At 41.0% G+C, this 14,380-nt stretch overlaps 1 protein-coding gene across 1 annotated transcript in view; it reads left to right on the top strand.

Annotated features, from left to right (window-relative positions):
• ZMYM5 (zinc finger MYM-type containing 5) overlaps positions 1–10,384 on the top strand; it is a 33,676-nt gene extending 23,292 nt beyond the window's left edge. The window contains exon 8 of the mRNA XM_036832035.1: positions 9,003–10,384. Coding sequence (XP_036687930.1) covers positions 9,003–9,761 — 759 coding nt within the window. The 3' untranslated portion in view covers positions 9,762–10,384. The remainder of the gene's footprint in view (positions 1–9,002) is intronic.
• Positions 10,385–14,380: the final 3,996 nt, after the last annotated feature.

Raw genomic sequence — 14,380 nt, 5'->3', positions numbered from 1 at the left:
TTTTGCAACGAAGGCTTATTTATGTTATCTTTATTATCTTTGTATATATTATGCTTCATATTTAACAAAGCCTTTGGGTGCAGCTTATAGAAGGTTGCAGTAACGTTATCTTTTCAAAAGAGTACATGTCAAAAATACCTTTTGCTTGAGGGCAGACAGCAGAAGCAAGAAGAACTACAATTCTGCAGCCTGTGGAAGGAAAGCCACATTCACAGAAAGATAAACAAAATGAAAAGGCAGAGGACTTTGTACCAGATGAAGGAACAAGATAAAACCCCAGATAAACAACTAAATGAAGTGGAGATAGGCAACCTTCCAGAAAAAGAATTCAGAATAATGATAGTGAAGATGATCCAGGACCTCAGAAAAAGAAGGGAGGCAAAGATTGAGAAGATGCAAGAAATATTTAACAAAGACCTAGAAGCATTAAAGAACAAACACCTAGAAGAATTAAAGAACAACAAACAGAGATGAACAATACAATAACTGAAATGAAAAATACACTAGGAGGAATCGGTAGCAGAATAACTGAGGCAGAAGAATGGGTAGGTGACCTGGTTCGACAGAATGGTGGAATTCACTGCTGTGGAACAGAATAAAGAAAAAGGAATGAAAAGAAATGAAGGCAGCCTAAGAGACCTCTGGGTCAACATTAAACGCAACAACATTCGCATTATAAGGGGGGGTCCCAGAAGGAGAAGAGAGAGAGGAAGGACCCGAGAAGATATTTGAAGAGATTATAGTCAAAAACTTCCCTAATATGGGAAAGGAAATAGCCACCCAAGTCCAGGAAGTGCAGAGAGTCCCAGGCAGGATAAACCCAAGGAGAAACACGCCGAGACACATAGTAATCAAACTGACAAAAATTAAAGACAAAGAAAAATTATTGAAAGCAGCAAGGGAAAAACGACAAATAACATACAAGGGAACTCCCATAAGGTTAACAGCTGATTTCTCAGCAGAAACTCTACAAGCCAGAAGGGAGTGGCATGATAACGTTTAAAGTGATGAAAGGGAAGAACCTACAACCAAGATTACTCTACCCAGCAAGGATCTCATTTAAATTTGATGGAGAAATCAAAAGCTTTACAGACAAGCAAAAGCTAAGAGAATTCAGCACCACCAAACCAGCTCTACAGCAAATGCCAAAGGAACTTCTCTAAGTGGGAAATACAGGAGAAGAAAAGGACCTACAAAAACAAACCCATAACAATTAAGAAAATGGTCATAGGAACATCCATATTGATAATTACCTTAAACGTGAATGGGTTAAATGCTCCAACCAAAAGACACAGGCTCACTGAATGGTTACAAAAACAAGACCCATATATATACTGTCTACAAGAGACCCACTTCAGACCTAGGGACACATACAGACTGAAAGTGAGGAGATGGAAAAAGATACTCCATGCAAATGGAAATCAAAAAAAGCTGGAGTAGCAATACTCATCTCAGATAAAATAGACTTTAAAATAAAGAATGTTACAAGAGACAAGGAAGGACACTACATAATGATCAAGGGATCAATCCAAAAAGAATTTATAACAATTATAAATATATATGCACCCAACATAGGAACACCTCAATACATAAGGCAACTGCTAAGAGCTATAAAAGAGGAAATCGACAGTAACACAGTAATAGTGGGGGGCTTTAACACCTCACTTACACCAATGGACAGATCATCCAGACAGAAAATTAATAAGGAAACACAAGCTTTAAATGACACAGTAGACCAGATAGATTTAATTGATATTTATAGGACATTCCATCCAAAAACAGCAGATTACACTTTCTTCTCAAGTGCACACAGAATGTTCTCCAGGATAGATCACACCTTGGGTCACAAATCAAGCCTTGCTAAATTTAAGAAAATTGAAATCATATCAAGCATCTTTTCCGACGGCAGCGCTATGAGATTAGAAATCAATTACAGGGATAAAAACGTAAAAAACAAACACATTGGAGGCTAAACGATATGTTACTAAATAACCAAGAGATCACTAAAGAAATCAAAGAGGAAATAAAAAAAATATCTAGAGACAAATTACAATGAAAACACGACAATCCAAAGCCTATGGGATGCAGCAAAAGCAGTTCTAAGAGGAAAGTTTATAGCAATACAAGCCTATCTCAAGAAACAAGAAAAATCTCAAACAATCTAACCTTACACCTAAAGGAACTAGAGAAACAAGAACAAACAAAACCCGAAATTAGTAGAAGGAAAGAAATCACAAAAGATCAGAGCAGAATAAATGAAATAGAAACAAAACAATAGCAAAGATCAATAAAACTAAAAGCTGGCTATTTGAGAAGATAAACAAAATTGATAAACCTTTAGCCAGACTCATCAAGAAAAAGAGGGAGAGGACTCAAATCAATAAAATTAGAAATGAAAAAGGAGAAGTTACAACAGACACCACAGAAATAAAAAGCATCCTAAGAGACTACTACAAGTAACTCTATGTCAATAAAATGGATAACCTGGAAGAAATGGACAAATTCTTAGAAAGGTATAACCTTCCAAGACTGAACCAGGAAGAAATGGAAAATATGAACAGACCAATCACAAGTAATAAAATTGAAACTGTGATTAAAAATCTTCCAACAACCGGGCTTCCCTGGTGGCGCAGTGGTTGAGAATCTGCCTGCCAATGCAGGGGACACGGGTTCGAGCCCTGGTCTGGGAAGATCCCACATGCCGCGGAGCAGCTAGGCCCGTGAGCCACAATTACTCAGCCTGCGCATCTGGAGCCTGTGCTCCGCAACAAGAGAGGCCGCGATAGTGAGAGGCCTGCGCACCGCGATGAAGAGTGGCCCCCTCTTGCCGCAACTGGAGAAAGCCCCCGCACAGAAACGAAGACCCAACACAGCCATAAATAAATAAATAAATAAATAAATAAATAAATAAATAAAATCTTCCAACAACCAAAAGTCCAGGACCAGGTGGCTTCACAGGTGAATTCTTTTTTTTTTTTTTTTATAATGTTGAGCATCTTTTCATGTCTTTTTTTTTTTTAATTAATTAATTAATTTATTTATGGCTGTTTTCGGTCTTCGTTTCTGCGCGAGGGCTTTCTCTAGTTGTGGCAAGCGGGGGCCACTCTTCATCGCGGTGCGCGGGCCTCTCATTATCGCAGCCTCTCTTGTTGTGGAGCACAGGTTCCAGAAGCGCAGGCTCAGTAATTGTGGCTCACGGGCCCAGTTGCTCCGCGGCATGCGGGATCTTCCCAGACCAGGGCTCGAACCCGTGTCCCCTGCATTGGCAGGCAGATTCTCAACCACTGCGCCACCAGGGAAGCCCATCACAGGTGAATTCTATCAAACATTTAGATAAGAGCTAACACCCATCTTTCTCAAACTCTTCCAGAAAATTGCAGAGGAAGGACCACTCCCAAACTCATTCTATAAGGCCACCATCACTCTGCTACCAAGACCAGACAAAGATAACACAAAAAAAGAAAATTACAGACCAATATCACTGATGAATATAGATACAGAAATCCTCAACAAAATACTAGCAAACAGAATCCAATAACACACTAATAGGATCATACACCATGATCAAGTGGGATTTATCCCAGGGATGCAAGGATTCTTCGATATACGCAAATCAATGTGATACAGCATATTAACAAATTGAAGAATAAAAATCATATGATCATCTCAAAAGATGCAGAAAAGCTTTTGACGAAAGTCAACACCCATTTATGATAAAAACTGTCCAGAAAGTGGGCATAGAGGGAACCTACCTCAACATAATAAAGGCCATATACGACAAACCCACAGCAAACATCATTCTCAATGGTGAAAAACTGGAAGCATTTCCTCTAAGATTAGGAAAAAGACAAGGATGTCCGCTGTCGCCACTGTTATTCAACATAGTTTTGGAAGTCCTAGCCATAGCAGTCAGAGAAGAAAAAGAAATAAAAAGAATACAAATCGGAAAAGAAGAAGTGGAACTGTCACTGTTTGCAGATGATATGATACTATACATAGAGAATCCTGAGGATGCCACCAGAAAACTACTAGAGCTAATCAATGAATTTGGTAAAGTTGCAGGATACAAATTTAATGCACAGAAATCTCTTGCATTCCTATACACTAACAACAAAAGATCAGAAAGAGAAATTAAGGAAACAATCCCATTCACCATTGGAACAAAAAGAATAAAATACCTAGAAATAAACCTACCTAAGGAGACAAAAGATCTGTAGGCAGAAGAGTATAAGACTCTGATGAAAGAAATTAAACATGGTACAAACAGATGGAGAGATATACCATGTTCTTGGATTGGAAGAATCAATATTGTGAAAATGACTATACTCCCCAAAGCAATCTACAGATTCAATGTAATCCCTATCAAATTACCAGTGGCATTTTTTACAAAACTGTAACAAAAAAATCTTAAAATTTATATGGAGACACAAAAGACCCCGAATAGCCAAAGCAGTCTTAAGGGGAAAAAAAAAAACGGAGCTGGAGGAATCAGGCTCTCTGACTTCAGACTATACTACAAAGCTACAGTAATCAAGACAGTATGGTACTGGCACAAAAACAGAAATATAGATCAATGGAACAGGATAGAAAGCCCAGAGATAAATCCACGCACATATGGTCACCTTATCTTTGATAAAGGAGGCAAGAATATACGATGGAGAAAAGACAACCTCTTCGATAAGTGGTGCCGGGCAAACTGGACAACTACATGTAAACGAATGAAATTAGAACACTCCCTAACACCATACACAGAAATAAAATCAAAATGGATTAAATACCTAAATGTAAGGCCAGACACTATAAAACTCTTAGAGGAAAACATAGGAAGAATACTCTTTGACATAAATCACAGCAAGATCTTTTTTGACCCACCTCCCAGAGTAATGGAAATAAAAACAAAAATAAACAAATGGGACCTAATGAAACTTAGTTTCTTTTGCTGTGCAGAAGCTTTTATAAACAAGATGAAAAGACAGCCCTCAGAATGGGAGAAAATATTTGCAATATTGTACACGAATCAATGGACAAAGGATTAATCTCCAGAATATATAAACAGCTCATGCAGCTCAATATTAAAACAAACAACCCAATTAAAAACTGGGCAGAAGACCTAAATGACATTTGTCCAAAGAAGACATACAGATGGCCAAGAGGCACATGAAAAGCTTCTCAGCATCACTGATTATTAGAGAAATGCAAATCAAAACTACAATGAGGTATCACCTCACACCAGTTAGAATGGGCATCATCAGAAAATCTACAAACAACAGATGTTGGAGAGGGTGTGGAGAAAAGGGAACCCTCTTGCACTGTTGGTGGGAATGTAAATTGATATAGCCACTATGGAGAACAGTATGGAGGTTCCTTAAAAAACTAAAAATACCCAGCAATCCCACTACTGGGCATAAACCCAGAGAAAACCATAATTCAAAGAGACACATGCACCCCAGTGTTCATTGCAGCACTATGTACAGTAGCCAGATCATGGAAGCAACCGAAATGCCCATCGACAGACGAATGGATAAAGAAGATGTGGTACCTATATGCAATGGAATATTACTCAGCCATAAAAAGGAACGAAATTGGGTCATTTGTAGAGACGTGGATGGATCTAGAGACTGTCATACAGAGTGAAGTAAGTCAGAAAGAGAAAAACAAATATCGTATATTAACTCATATATGTGGAACCTAGAGAAATGGTACAAATGAACCAGTTTGCAGGGCAGAAATAAGAGACACAGATGTAGAGAACAAACGTATGGACACCAAGGGGTGAAAGTGGCAGGGGTGGTGGTGGTGGGATGAATTGGGAGATTGGGATTGACATATATACACTAACATGTATAAAATAGATAACTAATAAGAACCTGCTGTATAAAAAATAAATAAAATTCAGGGCTTCCCTGGTGGCGCGGTGGTTGAGAATCTGCCTGCAAACGCAGGGGACACGGGTTCGAGCCCTGGTCTTGGAAGATCCCACATGCCGTGGAGCAACTAGGCCCGTGAGCCACAACTACTGAGCCTGCGCATCTGGAGCCTGTGCTCTGCAACAAGAGAGGCCGCGACAGTGAGAGGCCCGTGCACCATGATGAAGAGTGGCCCCCGCTCGCCACAACTAGAGAAAGCCCTGGCACAGAAACGAAGACCCAACGCAGCCATAAATAAATTAATTAATTAATTTTTAAAAAAATAAATAAATAAATAAAATTCAAAAAATTTTTATATTGATTACATGTTGAATGACAACATTTTGGGTATAAAAGGTTAAATTAAAAAATGCTCTCTGGTAATAAATAACTATCTTAGGTCATCATATTTGTACGTGGGTGTGTATGTGTTTGTGGATGGTTGACCTGTACCTGCTTAGGCTCTGTGCTGTTGCTCAGTTAAGAACAATGAGTTCATAAACTTCAAACAGATACACTGCTTACCCTCTGAAGAACATAAGGATGGCTCATAGCTTATCAGTCTTTACTTTCTAAACGAACACCAGAGGGAGGTGCAAATGGGAAAATGAACATAGTCAAAATAGGCAGCAGTCACATATTCAGAATTGCTGGAATAACTATCCTGCCTGCCACTCTGATCCCCCCCAAAAGTGTCTTTGTCTCTTCTACCATGTATGTGTCAGTCATGCACATAGCTCATAAGCAGTTGGCAAGTACAGGAATGATATTTCTGTATAATACAGAAGTTTTGTAAAGGTGCTTTCCCCCTACCACGTTAGTGTTTATAAGTGGTTAGTGGCAGGCCTTCACGATAGAAAGCCTTGGTGATATATGAGGACCTTAAGGAAAAACTGAAATCTTGCAGTTAGTGGCTTATCTCAGAATAGCATGCACAGTCATCAGTGTAAAGATGGAATCTGGGTCTTGGCCACTGACCTAATGGGGGGTGATTTTGTCCCCCTGGGGACATTTGTCAAGGTCTTCCAACATTTTTTTTTTATCACAACTGGGAGAGTGCTCCTGGCATCACTGAGTGGGGGCCAGACAGGCCTTCACAACAAAGCCAAGTATCAGTGGTGCCAGAGTTGAAAAAGGATGAGTAGGCAGCTGGAGGGTGAGTGTGTGTGATAGGCACAGTGAGAAGGAGAACTAAATTTGCATCTTCCTCATTGAGAAGTCAATAGTGATGCCTACAACTGGGAGGAAAAATCAGTAAAAGCAATACAAACATGTTATTTTGATATTTGGAAGTGAACACGAAAAGAATCAGCTAAAAATGTTGAAAGTAGTTAACTTCTGGGAAAGCGGGTGTTAATTAGTTTAATTATTTGTTTTAATTAGCCAGGTATAATTAGTTGATGTTCTTTATTAAATGTATATTCAATTTCAAATAAATAAAACCTTTGAAATATGTTAAAGATACTGAATTTCAGAGAAGTGTCTTACCCAAAGTCACACAGCTAGATTTGACCTCACACCTGAAACCTTAATTAACATGGGGAACTAAGATCCCGCAAGCCGCGTGGTGTGGCCAAAAAAATGTATATAGTATATATGCTCTAGTGCATCTGATACCAACATTTAATTATACGTAGGCCATGAGTTCCCTGAGGCTAGGATCTACATTGGATTCAATTTAGTGATCTCCAGAATGATGAGTCTTAGATGTGTGGGGAATTATAACAACTTGACTGCCTACTCACTGCTGAGAAACTCAGGAAGGAAAGAAAGAAGCCCAAGGCTTGGGTTTGGTTATGTTAAAAAAAAAAATAACACTAACAGTCCTTGGCGTTCTGTTTCTTCTTAAATATGCTTTTCTGGTATAGTCTTATCCAATCCCATAGTTTCAATTAATACATATTTTGATGACTTCCAGAATATATCTATAGATCTTATTCCTTCAGTTTCACACTAGTACATCCATCTAATTTCCATGTGAATGTTCCACAGATAATCTCAAACTCTGTGTCTAAAACTGAAACTCCAAACCTGCTTTCCTTCTTTGTTTCCCAAATCAGTAAACAGCCCCATCCGGTCAGAAACTTCCCCCATCCCGGCAGAAACTTCCGGTTATATTTGCTCCTCTGTCTTCGTCCCCAGAGCCGCTCAGTTACCAGCTAACCCAGATTCTACTCCCTACCCTCTCCTGGTGCTGTCTCCAGCACCACACCCTTGATGTGCCCGCCATCCCCTCTTGCCCAAACTGCCCCCACAGCCTCCTGGTCTCTCTGTACGTTGGCCTTCCTGAGCACCGGAGACGCTGTGCCATCAGAGCAGTCTTTCTAGAGCACAGACCTGATCGTGTCACTCCTGCTCCTCTTCGCTCAGCGCTGTGTCTGCGTTTGGGACTGAATCAGAACAATGCTCTTAGTTCCTTGAGCTCCGTTGTATACCGTGGTCAAGTTGTACCCTGTACTAAAATGTTACAGCTAGCAGGATGCCCTTCACAGTGTATGCACCTGTGTTATTTTGACTGTGTTTTTGCATTTTTGTTTTACTGACTCCAGAAGAGCTAATGTGTCTTTTCATGGGATGGAGTCATACACTGTGTGGCACCTTGTGACGGACTTTCACATGTCATACTGTTTTCAAGGTGCATCCAAGTCATAGCATATATCTTTACTGCACTTAACTTTTATTCCCAAATAATCCATTGTATGGATAATACCACATTGTTATTTCTCCTTTTTGGCTACTGTGACTAGTGTTGCTGTGAACACTTTGTGCAAGTCTTTGTGCGGACATATGTCTTCATTTTTGCATTGTTGTTAACTTTGAGGAGTTGCCCCTGTGTTCCCCGGCAGCAGCACCATTTTATGTTGCCACCAGCGCCTGAGGAAGTTCCGGTGTTTCCACACGTCTGGTAATGCTTGTCATCATCTCTCTTTTCATTTTAGCCATCCTAGTGGGTGTGAACGGGTATGTGGTGGTATTGATTTGTATTTCTTTGATGATTAATGATAAGCATCTTTTTCGTGTGCTTATTGGGCATTTGTATATACATTAATTTTTTTCAGTGTTAATAATTTAAAATTGTAATCTATTTTTCCTCAGATGATGGAAACAAACTCAAAAAAAGTGCTAGCATCAGAAAACAGGAAAAGGAATGCTGTTAGAGAAGAAAATGAAAGAGAATTGTATGGGTCATTGAATATACTTTTGGAAAAAATAGAAAGAATACCAGTGAAAAAGGAAAAGACTTCAGAACTACAAGTTTCAGCAGAATGTAGCCAAGATACATCATTGGTCCAACAGGATGTGAATTTACCTCCTTCTGTGTCAACCATAGCTGATAAATTTCAAGAGCAACTGGAAGAGAAACAATCAGAAGACTCCATTATACCAGCTGTGCTTTCTGCAGATCCAGGTACATGGCCCCGAGTTTTGAGTATTAAAGAAAGGGACACTCTAGTTGAAAATGATCCACCTCAAGTGAGAAATTTTAATTTTCCAAAGGACAGTACTGGGAGGAAGTTTTCAGAAACTTACTATACAAGAATTCTTCCAAATGGTGAAAAAACCACTAGATCCTGGTTACTTTATTCGATCTCGAAAGATTCTGTGTTTTGTCTGTATTGCAGACTCTTTGGGGAAGGAAAAAATCAACTAAAGAATGAGAATGGGTGCAAAGATTGGCAGCATTTATCACATATTCTTAGCAAACATGAGGAGAGTGAAATGCACATTAACAATAGTGTTAAATATTCAAAATTAAAATCTGATTTGAACAAAAGTAAAACTGTGGAACATAGATTACAGGAGAAAGTGGGAAAGGAGGGTGTGAAGCTGTTGTACACCTTAGACCCGATCTGACATGATGAGGTCACACACTTACTCAGACCTGTACCCTGACAGTCGGTGCCTCGTGCTGAGGCTCCCAGACGGAGTGATTCATCAGCTCATTAGCAGTAAGTATGATAGCAAGTAGCTAGTAAAGATGGTTTCTGCTCCAAATTCTAAAGCTAATTGGATTTGTAGTGATTAATGCCGATTTCAGTGAAGGCAATTGTTGATCTTTTCAGTTTTTCAATTCACACCTTTTAAAATGGGCACTTCAGGACTGACATTTGACTGGTGTGGCTAATACTCTGAAAGAAGGAGGGAAAGACTTGAATTTATCAGTACCAGTCGAACAAGGTACTTATGTGAACAAGCATTGTTACTCAGAAACAGAACGGGGATCTGAAACTGCAGCTTTTTGCTATTAAACCAAATACTTATGGTTTATTTCATTTGGGCAAAATGTTATTTTATTATTTGAGCAAAGCAGCATCATTTGTTATGTTAAATAGATTAAAGTGGTGAATTTGTGTTTTATTGGTTTTGTTTTGTTTTAACTTAATTTGTAAATGTTTTAGCTTTTATTGTCATGTAAAAACTATAAGCATAAAGAGTGTATACCTATTTTTATGTTGGTACAAATATAAGAAATATTAAAATAAAAATATAGTAAGTTAACCTTTTTGTGTTGTGGCATTTTTTTCTTTTCATCTAAAGGAAAAATACACTTACGAAAATTAAGGGTGTCAGTTTTTTCAGGTGGTTAATCAGTGTTCCCTTCACCTTGTATTTACTAATTCTCCCTTTGTTTCTTGTTTCTGACAGCAGTTCTGTTGTGTATCCCATCCTTACATACACTTGTCTCAAGGCTTTTCCTGTGAGCGGTGCCTGAGCAGATCGAGATGTGTCCTTGGTAGGGCCAACATGGGAGCGCTTGCAGACTCTAGGGGAGGCCAGCGCAGAAAAGTGTTTGGGGAATAACCAGGAAGATCATTCTCATTAGTTTATAACCGTTTTGTTTTCTGACAGCTGGACCATTTCAGTCTTTCATATTTGGGCCTGAATGGGGCTGTGGGGTGTTTCCAAAATCCAGCCTCCTCCAGAGGCCTGCGGGGATATTCCGAGCATATCCAGTTCTGAAGTCCCTCTGCGAATGGTTTGTGTGCCCATTATTTCATGAACACTTACCTGTTAATCAAATGACAGATTTGTCATGTGATTGTCTTAGATAGACGCTTGGGTATCTGAGCAAACTAATGAAATCAACCAGTGGCCACTTTATCCATTGAGAAAACAAAATTAGATGCTCAACTTTTAACTTCTTTCATTTCTTCAGCATACTGCAGGCACACCTATGAGGCACGTGGTAATGAGTTAAACGTGAAAAATTCAAAAGATGTAGGTGCTGGGTTTATCCGTGCTCACTGTAAATTTCTTCCAACCTTTTGATGTGTATGAAATTTTTCATAATGAGATATTGAAGAAAAAGTCAACTGTAAATTCAGAAGATGATAAAAGTAAATCTCTCTAGCCTGGTGAATCATTTAGTTTCTTTTTCCTTATCTAGCTCTTTTTTTCACATTGTAAAATTAGTATGGACTCACCTTAAAGAAGGAAGAAAGAAAACAGTAAATGAAAGTCCTGCTTACCGTCCCCCACTCCTCTGCTGCAGGATTTGTCACCTCTGATCTGGACATACCCAGGGTCTGTTTCCATCATTTTAATTTCACTGAGAAAAGGCATTAGAAAAAAATTATCTCCTACTACAAATTTAATATCAAAAATTAGGAAGGGCAGTTCAGAATAACAGTCCTCAAGAAATGGCAATTTATTGGTTTTGTCATCTCACAGAGCACAACTGAATTTTTTTCATAAACCTCAGATTTTCAAAATTGCTGTCTTCAAGACTCTTACATTGGGGCTTCCCTGGTGGCGCAGTGGTTAAGAATCCACCTGCCAATGCAGGGGACACGGGTTCAACCCCTGGTCCAGGAAGATCCCACATGCTGCAGAGCAACTAAGCCTGTGCACCACAACTACTGAGCCTGCACTCTAGAGCCCGTGAGCCACAACTACTGAAGCCTGCGTGCCTATAGCCTGTGCTCCACAACAAGAGAAGACACCACAATGAGAAGCCCGCACACAGCAACAAAGAGTAGCCCCTGCTCCCCGCAACTAGAGAAAGCCCGCATGCAGCAACGAAGACCCAACACGGCCAAAATTTATTATAAATAATTAATTTAAAAATAAAGAAAAAAGAAAAGACTCTTACCTTGAGCCATTTTCTTCCTGTGATCCTCCATCCCTCCCTTACTCAGTACTGTAGTCAAGTAAGAGTTGCTAATAGCCACTGTGTATGTATAAGTTACAGTTAGCTGTACAGGATGGAGAAGTGAATGAGTAATTGGATCAAAGAGCTCAGTCAAGTTCGGTGGAGGGAGTGGTGCTGTATCATTTTAGGTCGTATCACTTCTGTTTCAAAGCTCTGAAGTTCCCCGTTGCTTTCAGTTTGAAACTCCAGCTCCTTGGCATCAGCGGTAGACCGTAGGGAAAGAGGTGGTGGATAAAGACAACGTGAAGTACAGAATTTGAGAAGTGGAGCATATCTCTCATAATGTTGAACTATAAAGTGTGACCATGTTAGGATGTTAGGATGAAATTAAGAATCTGAGAAGTTAACTAGAGCTGAAAGAATAATCTGAGCCACATACCCAGGAAAGCCGCACAGGGTCCTACTCAGTTTCACTATTGAAACTTACCAAGGGAGCAAAAAAGAGAAAAATAACCAATATGAAGAACCACTGGAGATCCTATGGACACTAAAAAGTAAGAAAGTATTGTGACCAACAGGTCAAAGAGTTTGACAAATTTGATGTGATAGACTAATCACTTGAGAAACAACTTACCAAATCTGTCCCAAGAAAAAATAGAAAATCTGAATGGCTTGTCTCTGTTTAAGAAATTGACTCTGAAATTACAAGACTTATCACAAAGAAAACTGCAGGCTCAGATTCCTTCTCTGGTGAAATCTTCCCTAGCGAAGAGACAATACCCATCTTGAACATAAACTCCCAGAAAATAGAAAGAAAAGGGCACTTCACAACTTGTTTTACAAGGCCAAAAATATCCTGACAAAGATACTGAACGAATATCAAAGAAATAACAAAACCTGACAAGAATAATACAAGAAAGAAAAGTTACAGGCCATCTTCTTTCATCCATTTACTTTTTTTGGGGCGGGGGATATGCCACGTGGCTTGCGGAATCTTAGTTCCCCCACCAGGGATTGAACCCTGGCCCACGGCAGTGAGAGTGCTGAGTCCTAACCACTGGACCACCAGGGAAGTCCCCAAACTCCTATTCGCATAAGGATACCAGTCATATCAGATTGGGGCCCACCTAATGAAGGCATTTAAACTTAACTACCTCTTTAAAATATCATCTCCAAGTGCAGTCGCATTCTGCGGTCCTTGTGGTCAGGACTTTAACACGCGGGGGGTTTCGAGAGGACACACCAGCTTTCGCCTTGGCACAAGGACACTTACTATTGGGCCCCAGCAGCCTCGACCAGCTTCACCTGTAATTCCTTCCTACCCATCCCTCCAGGGACTTGGCTTTCTAAACTTCCTGTTTCCCCGAGAGGCAGACCCTGTTAGGACTCCAGGTTTTGTGTAAGTCGTCTCTTTACCTGGTTTGACCTTCCTCACCGCCCTTATTTTTGTTTGCATATTTATTTGCAAGCAGAACCCTGCTATGTGTTCATAATTGATAAGTTTCAGGAAACGATTTAGGTATCCTTAAATGCACAAATTCCCCTCAAGAAAGAAGGTAACTGGCAGTGCTGACAGGCTTTGGGGAGGCCCGTAGCTCTCAATCTTGGTTACATCAGGTGAGATCATCTAGGCACCATCGACAGGCGGAAGGCATGACCAAGAACCGCAGGCTTGCAGGCCAAGAGCTTCTTCCTGTATCAGTGCTGGTCTGGCCTGTGCTTTCACTCTCCGCAGATTCGTATTACATCCTTGAACTGAAAAATGACTGCATCTCTTTGTGTTCTTCCGCTAAATAGCTCCGATCAAAGTTTAAAAACTCTATGGTCCTGCCTCCTCCTCCTTCTGTGGGTGAAACTCTGCTTATCCGTAAGTCGCGGGCTTCCCTGGTGGCCCAGATTGTCACTCCCTTTGCAGAGAAGGACGTTGTCTGGTCAGGGCCGCCGAGTGCCGCCGCAAGGCGGTGCCGCACCTGCTGTGGGCACGTGGAGGCTTTCACAGGGAAGGGTCCCCGCCCCAGGCTCCCGCGGGGTTCTCGGGGCGAGGGCGCACCCCACCCTGGAAGCCCCGGCCCTGATCCAGCCTCTGCGCCGCCGCCCATCGAGCAGATGGGGCTCCAGGAGCCGGGCCCAGGTGCATCACCCTTCCTCCTGGTGCCTCTCCTGGGCCGCAGGGCGCGGGCGCTGGCGCACAGACCGCGGGCCGAGCCCCGCCTGCGGGTGGTGGGAGCGGAGGAGGTGGGGACGCTTGGGGGGCGCCTGCGGGAGCCGGGAGAGAAGACGGGGCCCGTGCCTGCGGCCTTATCGAACTGACCTTAAAACAACTCCGGGGCGTCCCTGGTGGTGCAGCGGTTAAGAATCCACCTGCCAGGGCTTCCCTGGT

The sequence above is a fragment of the Balaenoptera musculus genome, chromosome 18 (genome assembly GCF_009873245.2).
Source record: "Balaenoptera musculus isolate JJ_BM4_2016_0621 chromosome 18, mBalMus1.pri.v3, whole genome shotgun sequence".
Taxonomy (NCBI): Eukaryota; Metazoa; Chordata; class Mammalia; order Artiodactyla; family Balaenopteridae; genus Balaenoptera; species Balaenoptera musculus.
This window is presented reverse-complemented; position numbering and strand designations above follow the sequence as displayed.